At 38.4% G+C, this 13512-nt stretch overlaps 1 protein-coding gene across 1 annotated transcript in view; it reads left to right on the top strand.

The window, feature by feature from the left end:
* The window catches only part of Rtn3 (reticulon 3), a 60428-nt gene that overhangs the window by 4933 nt on the left and 41983 nt on the right, over positions 1-13512 (top strand). The window contains exon 3 of the mRNA XM_010636188.2: positions 13355-13411. Coding sequence (XP_010634490.1) covers positions 13355-13411 — 57 coding nt within the window. The remainder of the gene's footprint in view (positions 1-13354; positions 13412-13512) is intronic.

Below are 13512 nucleotides of genomic sequence, written 5' to 3'. Positions count from 1 at the left end.
AAAAAAAAAAAAAAAAAAAAAAAAAAAAAAAAAAAAAAAAATCTCATAAGTGAATCTGTTTCACTTTGTGACCCCTCACGTTAATATCATAGAGCTGCCACCCCCTTTCCACTGGGGTGATTTGATGAAAGGAGTGGGGTGGAGCCAAGATGTTTCTTAACTGGCTTGGTATGAAAGCAGTATGTTTAAATATCCTCTGCAGCATTCCAACCATAATAAATGTAGTTATGAAACACGGTTAACACTTGTCTGTGTAGAAGCAAGAATACAAGCGGGCCGGGAATTTCACTCAGTGGTTCGGTGGCCTGCCTTGCAAGTGCAAGGACCCGAGTGCAATCCCCGGTACCAAAAAAAGAATACAAGAGACAGAATGGTTGTGTTAGTGTGGTCTGTAAATGTTCACTGACTTGTATTTATCAGCAATAAAGTATTGCTCAAACCTGTTGCTTTTAGAGTCAAGTTCCCAAGTAATTTAACCAGTCTGATCAGATTAAACAAATAGCCTACATGTATTTAACAGGTGCACCTTAACCCTAAATTGAGACCTCAAGGGGATTGTTGATGAAGTGGCTGGTAAGCCCATCAGTGTTTTTATTTGTAGTATTTTAGAGATGGTCTGAAAACAGAATAATATATTATTGCTTTCATTGAATTATATGGATACATTTTAGTCCTCTGATATCACCTATCTTCTAATCCAGTGCATGTTTCAAGTACTTGCAAAATACAATTCGGTGGTGACATGTGTTGAAGGAAAAGTAAAGATTTCCAGTTTGTTTGAACCTACAGTTAATTATTCTGTACAAAAATACATCTCTTTAGCTGTAGTCCAGAATTTACTGTTCTAATTTTGAGGAGCATTACAAAGACTCCAACAAAGTTTCATAATGTTAGTGATTTAACATACATATTTAATGTGTGTATTAGTTTATGGCTTGTGTTCAGCTTTATTGTTAATGGTCAGTTTAGCTTACAAAAAATATTTACTTGTGAAAAAGCTTATCAGTTTCATAGTAAAACTTTTTTTAAAAAGCAATTTCTTTTTTCTGGTTTTGTTTGTTTGTTTATTTGTTTTAAGACAAGCTCCCACTATGTAGTTCAGACTGGTCTTGAACTCATTGTGTCACCCTGGCTGGCCTTGAATTCACAGTGATCCTCCTGCTTCATTCTGCCCAATACGGGGATTATGGGTGTGGGCATGCCAGGCAGTAAAACTTTTTAGATAAAAATTACTAAGTTGATATTTTGCTGGTAATCAATTCATTCAGAGGTTGTCCAGAAAATTGACTTATTTTGTACTGTGTTTTGCTCATTCATAACAGCCCTACTAGAATTATTTTGGATCATAAGGTGTATTGTAGATGTTTTAAAAGGTATATATGCTATGTAATCAGTGTTGCTTGTGATTGCATCATTGAATGCTTTTACCACATGTCTGTGACTTGTGTGAGACCTGTTACTCTATGATATTGTAGCTTCAAAGGAAGAGAAGGGCTTTAAATAATGTATAAGGTTTGTGTTTCCATTTTATATGGTGAGGGAGGTTAATTATCAGCAGATGGCCTGTTTTGTGATACTTCAAATTTCAAAGAAATATGTTTATCCATTTTCTTAAATCCACTGACTTTATTACTTAAGTGCTTAAGTGCATCTTCGAAATATAACCAGGAGGGGCACATGTGAACTTTTTGACCTGTTCTTCACTGTACCTTGCCCTTCAGGATATATGGAAGGGTAGTCCAGAAAACTTGGACTAAGCAAAATTAATTCATAGCTCCTTTTTGTCCTGTGCATTTCAGCAATGAACATTTTCCTCATTTTACATGTGAAGTACCAAACTTGAGTTTGTTTTTTTGTTTTGTTTTGAGAAGGGTCTCACTATTTAGCTCAGTTGACCTTTCTGTGTAGCTCAGGCAGGCCTCAAACTGATGGTGAGTCGCCTGCCTCAGCCTCCTGAGTGCTGGGATTGCAGGTGTGCACCACCATGTCCAACTTGAGATACTTGATTTTTATGATATCTTAATATTGTGTATTACTTTATTATTTAAATTTACTGTTCTAATTGTGCTTGCATATTAACCTCATTTTTCAACAGTATATAGTATACTATATATGTATATATATATATAGAGAGAGAGAGAGCGGGGGGGGAGCTCTTTACTTGGTACTGTGGGAAATAAAAGGTAGATAAAACAGATCATCCTACTAGGAGTTACATTTAACGAAGAAAGACGTGTATTATATTTACCAGCTAGTCAGGTAGCAGTATAAGCCCTACTTTCCATATGGGAACTCAAACCCTGAAAGAGTAGGCAAAAATACCCATTGTGAAGTAGTGGATGGGACTAGAACCAAGAGTTTGAAGGCTCATTTCAGTTATTTTTCAAACACACGCACTGTTTTCCCTTTATAATTTGAAGCAACTGTTATGGTAAAAAGTGATCTAGTCACTCCTTTGAATTCACTGATCAGTTTAATTTAAACACCTTAATTTTGGGTTCCATGGGCCCTAGCCAGATGCTTCTTTTGCAGTGGAGATGAACCTAGGGTCGTACACTGAACTACATCCCTAGTCCTTTTTAAATTTTTGTATTTCAAGACAGATCTGGGCTTGAATTTATAGTCCTCCTGCCTCAGCCTCCAGAGTGCTAGGATTTCAGGTATGTGCTACCACACCTGACTACCAGGTTCCTTTTTGTTCCATTGCTCTACAGAATCATTTGGTCAAGTTCAGCAGTTACTTTCTGTGTTATTAAATCTGGTGGTCACTTTTTAGTCTTTTTCCCCCCCTGAGGTGTGTTTTATTTTTATTCATCACCCAAATAATTTTCTATAATATGTCAGGACAAACTGGAGAATTTGGCAGCCCGATGTGGGGGCCCCCTCAGAGACCCATGGGCCAGTGGCATTGGCACAGAGTGCCTGGGTACACCGTGCAGCTTGTGGCTCATGTCCTTCTTGCAAGTGGCTCTTCCTCCATATCATGACTGGGGGATCTAGGAGATGACTGGAGTGAGGAATCCTCTAGGCTCTTAGGAAATCTCACTCGACTTTTCCTGCTCAGTGGTCTCTTTGTTCAGCAGCATGTTCTCCTGAATCTGCATTTTATTCAGCAAGGCATTATCAAAGTTGACAATTTCCCCCATGTCCAGCTTATCCCTTTTTTTTTTTCTTCCTGGTCCTGGGGATCCAACTCAGGACCTGGTACTTGCAAGGCAGACATGGTGCCACTGAGCTAAATCTCCAGCCCTGTCATTTTCTTAAAACAATCCTAAGTGTCTTGCTCTGAGCCCGAGTTCCTGGTGCTCCCACTTGCATTGTTGTGAGACTTTTTTTTTTTTTTTTGAGACAGGTTCTGGTGGCCTGGGCTCTTACCAATTCTCCCACCTCAACCTGCCAAATCCTCCCAAGTGCTGGGATTACAGGTATGCACCAACCAGCTAGTCCTTTTCTTACATGCCCTCTCAACAGCTTTTCCATAATTGATCACTCCCTTGCCCTTTAAATACTTCTTTCATTTGTCTTTCAAGACAGTAAACAAACTCTCACTTGATGTTTCTCCTCTGTCTCCTTTGCTAGTTCTTTTTTTTTGAGACAGGGTCTTACTTTGTAGTTCAGGCTGGCCTTGAACACACTGTGTAGCCCAGGCTGGCTTTGAACTTGAGGTGATCCTCCTGCCTCAGCTTCCAGGTATTGGGATTACACACCTGGCTTTTCGTGTGTGTGTGTGTGTGTGTGTGTGTGTGTGTGTGTGTGTGTGTGTGTGTGTTTGTATCAGGGATTGAACTAGGCAGCAGAACCACTGAGCTAAATCCCTGGCCCTGGTATAATTTATATAACATAAAATTAATAATGTTAAAATGGTTTTTAGTTTGTGCACAAGGTTATACAACTATCATCCTTACTTAATTCTAGAAGAATTTCATCATCCCTCATGTCTGTTAGCCATCACTCCCTATTAATCTCTTACTTATTTTGGCAGTCACTATAATCTACTTTCTGACTGTAGATTTCTTTACTTTTGATTTTTAAATTATTCTTTTGTATCTCCCAATTTGCAAACATTAGCATGCTCTAGAACTCAGCTTCATATAACTTCTCCCCATTATGACATCTGATCTTGTAGTTTAAAGTACTATTAGTTAAATCAATATGGAGATACCTCAAAGAGCTGGGACTAGAGGTTCCTTCCATTTGACCCAGCCATCCCTCTGCTGGGTATGTTTCCAAAAGAATTAAAAGAATCATATCACAGTGATATATGCGTATCTATATTTATAGTAGCACAGTTTGTAATAGCTAAAATTTGGAAACAGCCCATTTGCCCATCAGATGGAGACTAAAGAAGATGTAGTTTTTCTATAAAATGGAATAGTACTCAGCCATGAAGAATGACAAATTAGATTCATTCATAGGAAAATGAATACATATTGAGGTTAAACTCCTAAGTGAAATAAAGAAGTGACACATGTGTAAATACCGAATAGTTTCTCTGGTGTGAACAAACTATAATAGTACATAAGATCCTAATGATATGACTGACAATATGAAATAGGAAGAAAAGGGCTAAAGGTGTAGGGAAAGTGGGAAGGTTAGGGGAAAGGTAAGGGAAAAGAAAAAAATATGAGAAATTGAAAAAATAGAAATAAAGTGTTTGTAAATGGGGAGAGTAGGAGGGGGTGAAGGGAGGGCAGGGACAAGGGGAGAAAATGAGAACCAAGACGTGCCATGTAAAGGTACAAGATCCCAATGATGGATGTAACTGTACTGTATATCTAAAATGTACTTAGTTACTGGGCATGGTGGCCCATGACTTTAATCCCAGCACTCTGAAAATACCATCTGTTTATTTATGTCTTTCAAATCTTTATTTTTAACTTCTGTGATGGTTTGTTTTGGTTTTGGTTGGAGGGAGACAAGTTTGCTATGTAGTTTAGGCTGACCTTGAACCCACTGTGTAGCCCAGGCTGTCCTCCCAGCTTGCAGTGATCCTCCTGCCTCAGCCTTCCAAGTGCTAGGATTACAAGTGTGCACATCACACAGGCCTCTGTGTCTAATAAGAATCTTTTTTCTTTTCTTTTTTTTTTTTTAAAGAATCTTGAAGTTAATGTATCTCAAGCTAAATTCGTGATCTGTCCTTGTAAATCTGTCTTTTTCACTGTCTTTTCCATCTCAATAAATAGTTATTCTTTCCTGTCCATCTTTTACCCAAATCAAAAAGCTTATAGTCATCCATGACTCCTCTGACTCCCTTATAAAACTATCACCAAACTATTGATTTTACCATTAAAAAAAGAAATCCGAGTCTGACCAGTTCTCTCACCCTGCAAGGCTACTGCTGTAGTCCAACTTACCACAGCTCCCCTGGGTACCTGCTTGCCTCCTAACTGGTCTTATACTTTCTTTTCTGCTTCTCTTTGGTCTATTCTCCACATAGTGGCTGGTGAAAGCCTGTAAAACTGTAAGTTAGATCATTCACAGAATGCTCCAGTGGCTTCCTGTCGCACTCAAAGTAAGTGCCAAAATCCTTATAGGGTTTATCTTGCCGTACGATATCTGGCCCTGATCATCCCTTGCTCACCTGGCTTCGCCTCCATTGGCTTCCTTTTTTGTTCTTCATACTAGATAATATCCCACTATCACCTCTGGTTCTTATTTGCTGTTTACTTTGCTTGGAATGCTCCTCCCCGCTTCCAGTGGATTTTTTTCCCCCAGTGCCAAGGATTGAAGTCAGTACCTTGCACTTGCTAGTAGATGCAGTGCCGCTGGGCTAAATCCCCAGCCCGCCCCCATTCCAATGGACTGGAGGTATATATCTCCACAAAATTCATATTTTAAAACCTAATTCCATGATGTTATTAAGAGGTGAAGCCTTTGGGAAATAATTATGTTTTGAGAAAGGAGCCCTAATGATTTGGATTAGTGTCCTTATAATAGAAACCCCAGAGAGCTACTTTGTTCACCTCTTCTACCATATAAGAATGTAGCTTGGCCGGGCGTGGTGGCACACACCTGTAATCCCAGCACTCGGGAGACTGAGGCAGGAGGATCGCTGTGAGTTCGAGACCAGCCTGGGCTACATAGTGAGTTCCAGAACAGTCTCAACTATACAGTGAGACCCTGTCTCAAAAAACCAAAAAAAAAAAAAAAAAAAAAAAAAAAGAAGATAGCTAGACAGCACTGTTTCAGGATCTAGGAAGAGATTTTTACCAGACACTGAATCTGTCTGGCTTGCAATTTGATCTTGGGTTTCCCAGCCTCCAGATCTGTGAGAAATAGTTCTTTTTGTTGTTGCTGCTGTCATTGTTGTTTTGTTTCATGTAATATTGGGGATTGAACCCAGCAGCATTCTACTACTGAACTACATTCCTATCCTTTTTTTCTTTTTTTTTTTTTTTTTTTTTTTTTTTTTTTTTTTGAGACAGGGTCTCATTATGCTGCCCAGGATGGCCTTGAACTTGCAATCTCCCTGCCAGCCTCCCAAATAGCTGGAATTTTCAGGTGTGCCAGGCAGATTTCTGTTGTTTATAAGCCACCCAATATGTGATATTTTGTTAAAGGAGCCAAAACAGACTTGAGACACCCATCTCTCTACACAGTTTACCCCCTTAACCTTTTTTAGGTCTTTGCCTGGCCACACTGTTTAAGTTGCAGAGGAAGCAAATACCTTAGAGACCTCCTCTACTTTTCTTACCATTTATTATAATCTGTCTTACTGTATTTCACTTATTTATCACCAGTCTTTTGAACTATCAGGGTGGCAAATGTTGCTGTTTTATTCACTTCTGGACAGTATCCAGAACACCGTAGGCCTTCAGACACTTTTGAGTAGAGGAAAGACCTTACTGGCTTTGTTCTGCATTTAAAGTAAGTTCTTGACTCACAGTAGGTGTTCAATAAATATTTATGGAATGAATGAATAAATGGAGAAACTTTTCCCAGAAAAATATACATATAAACAAAATATTGTATAAACTTTAACAGTTTTCATGAACTGCTATAAAATCCATTCATAAACCTCAGGATAAGAACATTTGGTTTTTGAAAAAACTATAAACTTGACAGAAAATTTAAAATTCACAATTTCAATATGACCTCTTTAGAAATTGTCCTGAGGAGGTCATTTTCATGTAAGGTCCATAAAACTGGTTTGTTTGTTTATTTGTTTGTACGTACCAGGGATTGAACTCGGAATCTTGTACTTGTGAGGCAGGCGGCAGAACCACTGAGCTAAATCCCCGGCCCCCCTACTTTTCTTCTTAAATTGTGTGTGTGTGTGTGTGTGTGTGTGTGTATGTGTGTGTGTGTGTGTGTATGTGTGTATAAAAAGTTCAAATAAATGGTACAACAGAAGCTCTCTGACTCTTTCATTTTGTAACGATATCTTGGTCATGAACACCATTTTAACTTACACTGGAAGAATCTCCTGCTTTAGTAATGACTACATTAGTAAAGACTAATACTAGTTACTACACAGAGTCTAATTCTGAAAAAACAAACTAAATTTTACAGCCTCTTATAGTTTGCTTGTCACTATACATTTATGAAGCCTCTGTAGTGTTTATGTCTTCATATTGCCTGGCTTCTTTATACTGGGTGTCATACTCTTTGACCTATAAAATGGTCTTTAACCCTTAGGTGCTTATTGGTTTGTTTCCAGGTTGTTACTTATTTCCAACAACAGATGAATATTGTGTTTAACTAGGTTTTTTTTTTTTCAGTGCTGGGGATTGAACTCATGTCCTTGATCGTGTTGCCAAGCTATATCTTAGCCTTTTTTTTATATTTAGACAAGGTCTCACAAAATTGCCCACACTGACCTGGGATCCTCCTGCTTTAGCCTCCCAAGTAGCTGGGGTTACAGGCATGCTATGCCTAGTTTGTTTAATTGCATATTAAGTCATATCTAGGTTTATTGATTCTAGAAAACTAAAACATTACTAATACATTGGTTTGTTTGTTTTGTTTTGTTTTGTTTTTTGAGACAGGGTCTCACTATGTAGTTGAGACTAACCTGGAACTCACTATGTAGCCCAGGCTGGTCTCAAACTCACAGCAATCCTCCTGCCTCAGCCTCCCAAGTGCTGGGATTACAGGCGTGTGCCACCACACCCAGCCATTGGTTTTTTTAAATAGCTACATTATCTGTAAATAAGTCAGCCTTCTAGTTTATATAGCTTCCTTCATAAGGACTTGGAGCTTCACTGCATCCATCTGTGGGAGACGTGATTTGTTTCAGAAGTGTAGTATGGGAGAGTGGGAAGTGGTACTATCCTGGAGAAAGTTTTTGAATGCTACCCTGGCCAGAGAGTAGGATTAAAATCAGTGATAAGTCACTGGTAGTATGTATCCTTGATAAGTTATGGTGAGCTCGACCCTTCACCTTAGTGGTCTCTAAAAACTTCACCTCACTGCAGTCTAATAAGTAGTAAAACATCAGATAAACTTAAATTAGAGAACATTCTGACCATTGCTCCTCAAAATTGTCAAGATCATCAAGAGCCAGGAAAGTGAGTAGTTTTTTCAGTGCAGAAGCAGCTAAGGAACCTGGGCATGGTGATGCATGCCTGTAATTGGAGCTTAAATAAACAAGGAAGCACTGTAAAAGTAACTAAGGAAGACGTGATGAAAGGTAATATACTTTATCTTGGAACATAAAAAGGGCATTAAGGAAAAAAAATAATACGTGATTAAAGTATGAAGTTTAGTTAATAATGTGTCAATATTAGTTTATTAGTTGTGACAAATATACCATATTATTATATGACAATGAAGGAAGTTGAGTGCTGGATATACAGCAATAATCTGTTCAACCTCTGCATATCTAAAATGGTTGTAAAATAATACATTTTTTGAAAAAAACGCTAGTGTTTAAAAAGTGGGGGAGAGCCAGATGTGGTGGGACAAACCTGTAATGCTAGATACTCAGGAAGCTGAGGCAAGAAGATCATAAGTTGGAGGCCAATCCTATGCAATTTAGTAACCTTACCTCAAAATTTAAAATAAAAAGGCCTGGGGATATAGCTCAGTGGCAGAGAGCACCTCTGTTGCTATCCCCTGTACCAACAGCATCAACAAAAAAAGAGAGGGGTGGCAAAAAGAACAGAGAGAATATAGCTCAGTGGTAGATTGTTTGCCTAGCACGTGCGAGGCCTTGGATTCCACACCAGCGCTAGAAAAAAATGGCACTGGTGAGAAGTAGTAGAGAAAGATTACTGTGTTATGTGGTCTGGTTATGAAGCAGAAAGAGATTGTAAATTGTAAAAAATGCTGGTCTTAGTGTTAACATTAGGAAAAAAGGTTACAAGTGAAACCTGTATGTCTGTCTCTGCCTGCGCCCCCACCCCCACCCAGTGATGGAATTGAACTCAGAAGTATTCTGCTGAGCTGTGTGTGTGTCTTTGTGTGCGCACGTGTGTCCCAGCTCTTTTTATTTTATTTCTTGTCTGGAGGGAATCTCACTAAGCTGTCAGGCTGGCATCAAACTTGTACTCCTGCTTTAGCCTCCCAAGTAGCTGGGGCTACAGTCACACATTACCACACCCAGCAGGGGATCAGTTACTAATTTTCTTTTTTTGTTGTTATTACTAATTTTCATTATTAGTTATAGATAATATTTCAAACTCTTATTTTTTCTTATGTATTGGAAAGTGCTTTGATAATCTAAAAAATGTAACAAGAGGAAAAAGCTTTGTGATTGTTTAGAAATCATTTTACAGAGTTCCTGAGAGTAACTTGCTTCTTTTCTAAAAATACAGCCTGAATTCTGTGGGTGTTAAAGGAGAGTTATCACCAAAATGAACAACTCATTGAAACACTACTTAGTGGAGGTTTGAAAATTCAAGCAGTTGTTGGTATATTTTCCCTCCAATTTAAATAAAAACTTGAATTTGACATCCAGTCCAAAGCTTTTCCTCCCTGGCCCCAACACATCTAGCACAAGCTTGACCCATATTTGATCACCTGCAGCAGCTGCCTTCTTGGTGTTTACCTCCTTATTCTTCTGCTGCTCACTAAACATGCTGCTTGAGAGAAGGATGGAGAGTCAAAGAAAACAGGGTCTTATCACACAACGGAGCTTGAAAATATAAATGAGACTGGAAAATTGTCAGGTAAATAGTATGTGCGTTTCAAACTGGCAGTAATGACAGGCGACATAAGTGATAGGCTGATTGATATAGAAGAAAAGAAATAGGCTTTCAGGAAAAGCTTGGATTTAAATCTTCTTTTGAAATAGGGTCTCACTTTGTAGGCCCAGGCTGGCCTTACACTTGTGGTGATTCTCCTGCCTCAGCCTCCTGAGTGCTGGGATTACCCTTTCTAATACCTTGTTCTCCTTGATACCCTTCCATTTCTCTTATAATCTCCCTTCTTACTTTCATGTCATCTTTTCTTGTTTTCTCCCTTAGATTCCATATATGAGAGAAAACGTGATACTTGTCTTCTTTCTGATTCTGGTTTATTACACTTAACATGGTGATCTCTAGTTCTATCCATTTTCCTGAAAATTAATATGATTTTGTTCTTTATGGTTGAATAATACACCATAGTATGTATATATAGTAATTCTTTGTTTTTTTGGTACCAAGAATAAACTCGGGTCCTTGCGCTTACGAAGCAGGCAGCAGAACCACTGAGCTAAATCCCTGGCCCCAAAGTATATATAGTGTGTATATATAGCACTTTTTATATACATTTATCTGTTAATGGGTATCTAAATGCTTCCATTACTTAGTGGTTATGGATATGTGGGTATCTTGATGGTACGCTGACTTTAATTTCTTTGGGTATATACTGAGGATTAGCATAGATGGATTATTGTTTCGTTTTGTTTTCTGGTACTGGAGATCAAACTCAGTATCTTGTACTTGTGAGGCAGGTGCAGTGTTACTGAGCTAAATCCCCAGCAGGCTGGGTTACATAGTAGCTTGACTTTTAGTTTTTTGTTTTGTTTGGTTTTGGTTATTTTGGTACCAGCGATCAAACTCACAACCTTGCAGTGGCGTGGTACCACTGAGCTAAATCTCTGGCCCCTACTTTTAGTTTTTTGAGGAATCTCCATCTGATTTTCATAGTAGCAGGACTAATTTACATTCCTACCAACAGTGCACAAAGGTTCCCTTTTCCTCTGCATGTTTGCCAACATTATTGTATGTAGGTATATATTATTTTCATATTCTTAATAGCCATTTTGACTGGAGTGAGATGGAATCTCAGTATAGTTTGTTTTTTTAATAATAGTTTTGTTTTGTCTTGTTTTGTTTTTGGTACCATGGATCGAACTTGGGTCCTTGCACTTGTGAAGCAGGCACCGGAACCACTGAGCTAATAAACCCCTGGCCCAGTATAGTTTTGATGTGTGTTTTCCTGACAGCTAAAGATGTTAACATTTTTTCATATAATAATGGACCATGCGTACTGCTTTAGAAAAGTGTCCGGTTCATTTGCCCATTAATTGAATTTTTAAAAATTCTTTATACATTTTAAATATTAATCCTGTCAGAATAGTAACTGGCAAATGTTTTCTCCCATTCTGTGGCCTGGGGCCAGGGATTTAGCTCAGTGATGCTGCCACCTGCCTTGCAAGTGCAAGGACCCGAGTTTGACCCCAGTACCAAAAAATAAACAAAAAAACCCATTCTATGTTCTGTCTCCATCCATTATTTCCTGTGCTGTATAGAAGCTTTTATTTTATTTTTATTTTTTTGGTACCAGGGATCGAACTCAGGATCTTGCCCTTGCCAGGCAGGTGTGGCACCACTGAGCTACATCCCTGGCTCTATGTAGAGGCTTTTTAATTTGATATAATCCCATTTGTTGAGTCATCGTTGTCCTCCCCCAACACTGGCAGTTGAACCCAGGGCTTCTGCATGAACCGCAGCATATTGTTTTAAAATTTTTATATACAGAGCCCTTTTTAATTTTGAGATAAGGTCTCCTTGGGCCAGGGATTTAGCTCAGTGGTGGTGCCTGCCTGGCAAGCACAAGGTCCCAAATTTGATTCCCAGTACCTAAGGAAAAAGGCAGCAGAGGGCGGGGGATAGGGTCTCCCTAAATTGCCCAGGCTGGTCTCAGACTCATAGTCTCCCTGCCTTACCCTCCCACAGTGCTAGGATTACAGGCCTTTGCCATCACACATACCTGTCATTCTATTTCTGGGATGAGTTCTTGCTTATATGTTGCCGAATTGGTTTTAAACTCATGAACTCAAGTGATTCCCCTGCCTCAGCCTCCCAGTCTGCTAGGACTATAGGTGTACACCACCAAGCCCAGCTTTGTACCTCTTTTTTTTTTTTTTCATGGCAGCAAATATTTAAATGTTTATATTTTAAAAACAGCGTCTTGCTTTGTAGTACAGACTGGCCTTGAACTCAATATGTAAGCTGCCCCAGCCTTGAATTTAACAGCAATCCCCTGGTCTCACCCTGCTGAGAACTTGGATTACAGCCCTGTGCTCCCATGCCTAGTTTATTTCACTGTTTAGATGTACCTTTTAAACTAGTTTCTGTTGGTGATCATTTAGATTATTTGTGGTATTTATAACCAGTGCTCTTATGAATATTCTTATATGTGTGATTGATTTATTTTCATGGATTTTGTATTTTTATTTCCTGTAAAAGACCAGTGTTTTTGTTTTTTCAGCACTAGAGACAAAAACTGTCAGTGGTCTACTGGTAGGCCACATCTCAATCCTAGATGTGAGCATTTTGAATTTTAATGTGTTTTGGGGGGTTTTTTTGGTTTTGTGTTTTTGGTACTGGGGATCGAAACTCAGGACCTTGCACTTGCAAGGCGGGCAGTGGAACCACTGAGCTAAATCCCTGGCAAATTTTAATATATTGCCAAATTAAAGGAATATAATTTTAGAAGATGGAAAGTTTCTCATTTAGTTCTATTTTCCAAAAGGATTGTGATTTTTTTTAAGTCTTTAGGGTCAATGTTATATATTGTATATTTGCCAATTTAAAAAAAGAAATTTTAGAAGTAAAAAATGCAATTGGATGTGATTTAAAATAATACGTATTAAATAATCATACCTACTTTCCCTTTCCCATGAAAAACAGCAGAAGAGTTGTCTATTGAGATTGTGTTTGTTCTGAAATACTAGAGGTTCCTTGATAATGTTTATCTAATAAAGGTTGAATTGGTTAACTTTTAAAGCATCTTGGAAATGAAGTTTCACAGGCAGGTGAGTGAAAACATTAGCCAGAAATAAAGACTGGGGTTTTCCTCCTTTCTAAATCTAATGAAATTATGATGCTTGCCTCCTCCCCTTGTCCTGGAAAAAAAGAAAGTTGAAATTAAAAGTCCTGTGAGAGGTTGTGAAATTCTCATATTGTATATTTTCTTTCAGATTCCTTTGTTTCTTCCTCTTCCTCTCAGCCTGTATCTCTATTTTCGACCTCACAAGGCAAGTTTGTAACTTTTTTATGCATTAATAAAAGAAAAATGTTGAGAAAGAGGCTGTAACTGGGGATATGAGGCACAATTCTTTTATAGTATATGCCCCTA

Source organism: Fukomys damarensis, unplaced genomic scaffold, assembly GCF_012274545.1.
Source record: "Fukomys damarensis isolate Sample0158 unplaced genomic scaffold, DMR_v1.0_HiC HiC_scaffold_27, whole genome shotgun sequence".
Lineage (NCBI taxonomy): Eukaryota > Metazoa > Chordata > Mammalia > Rodentia > Bathyergidae > Fukomys > Fukomys damarensis.
Note: the sequence above shows the minus strand (reverse complement) of the source record. Positions and strands in the feature narration are given on the sequence as shown.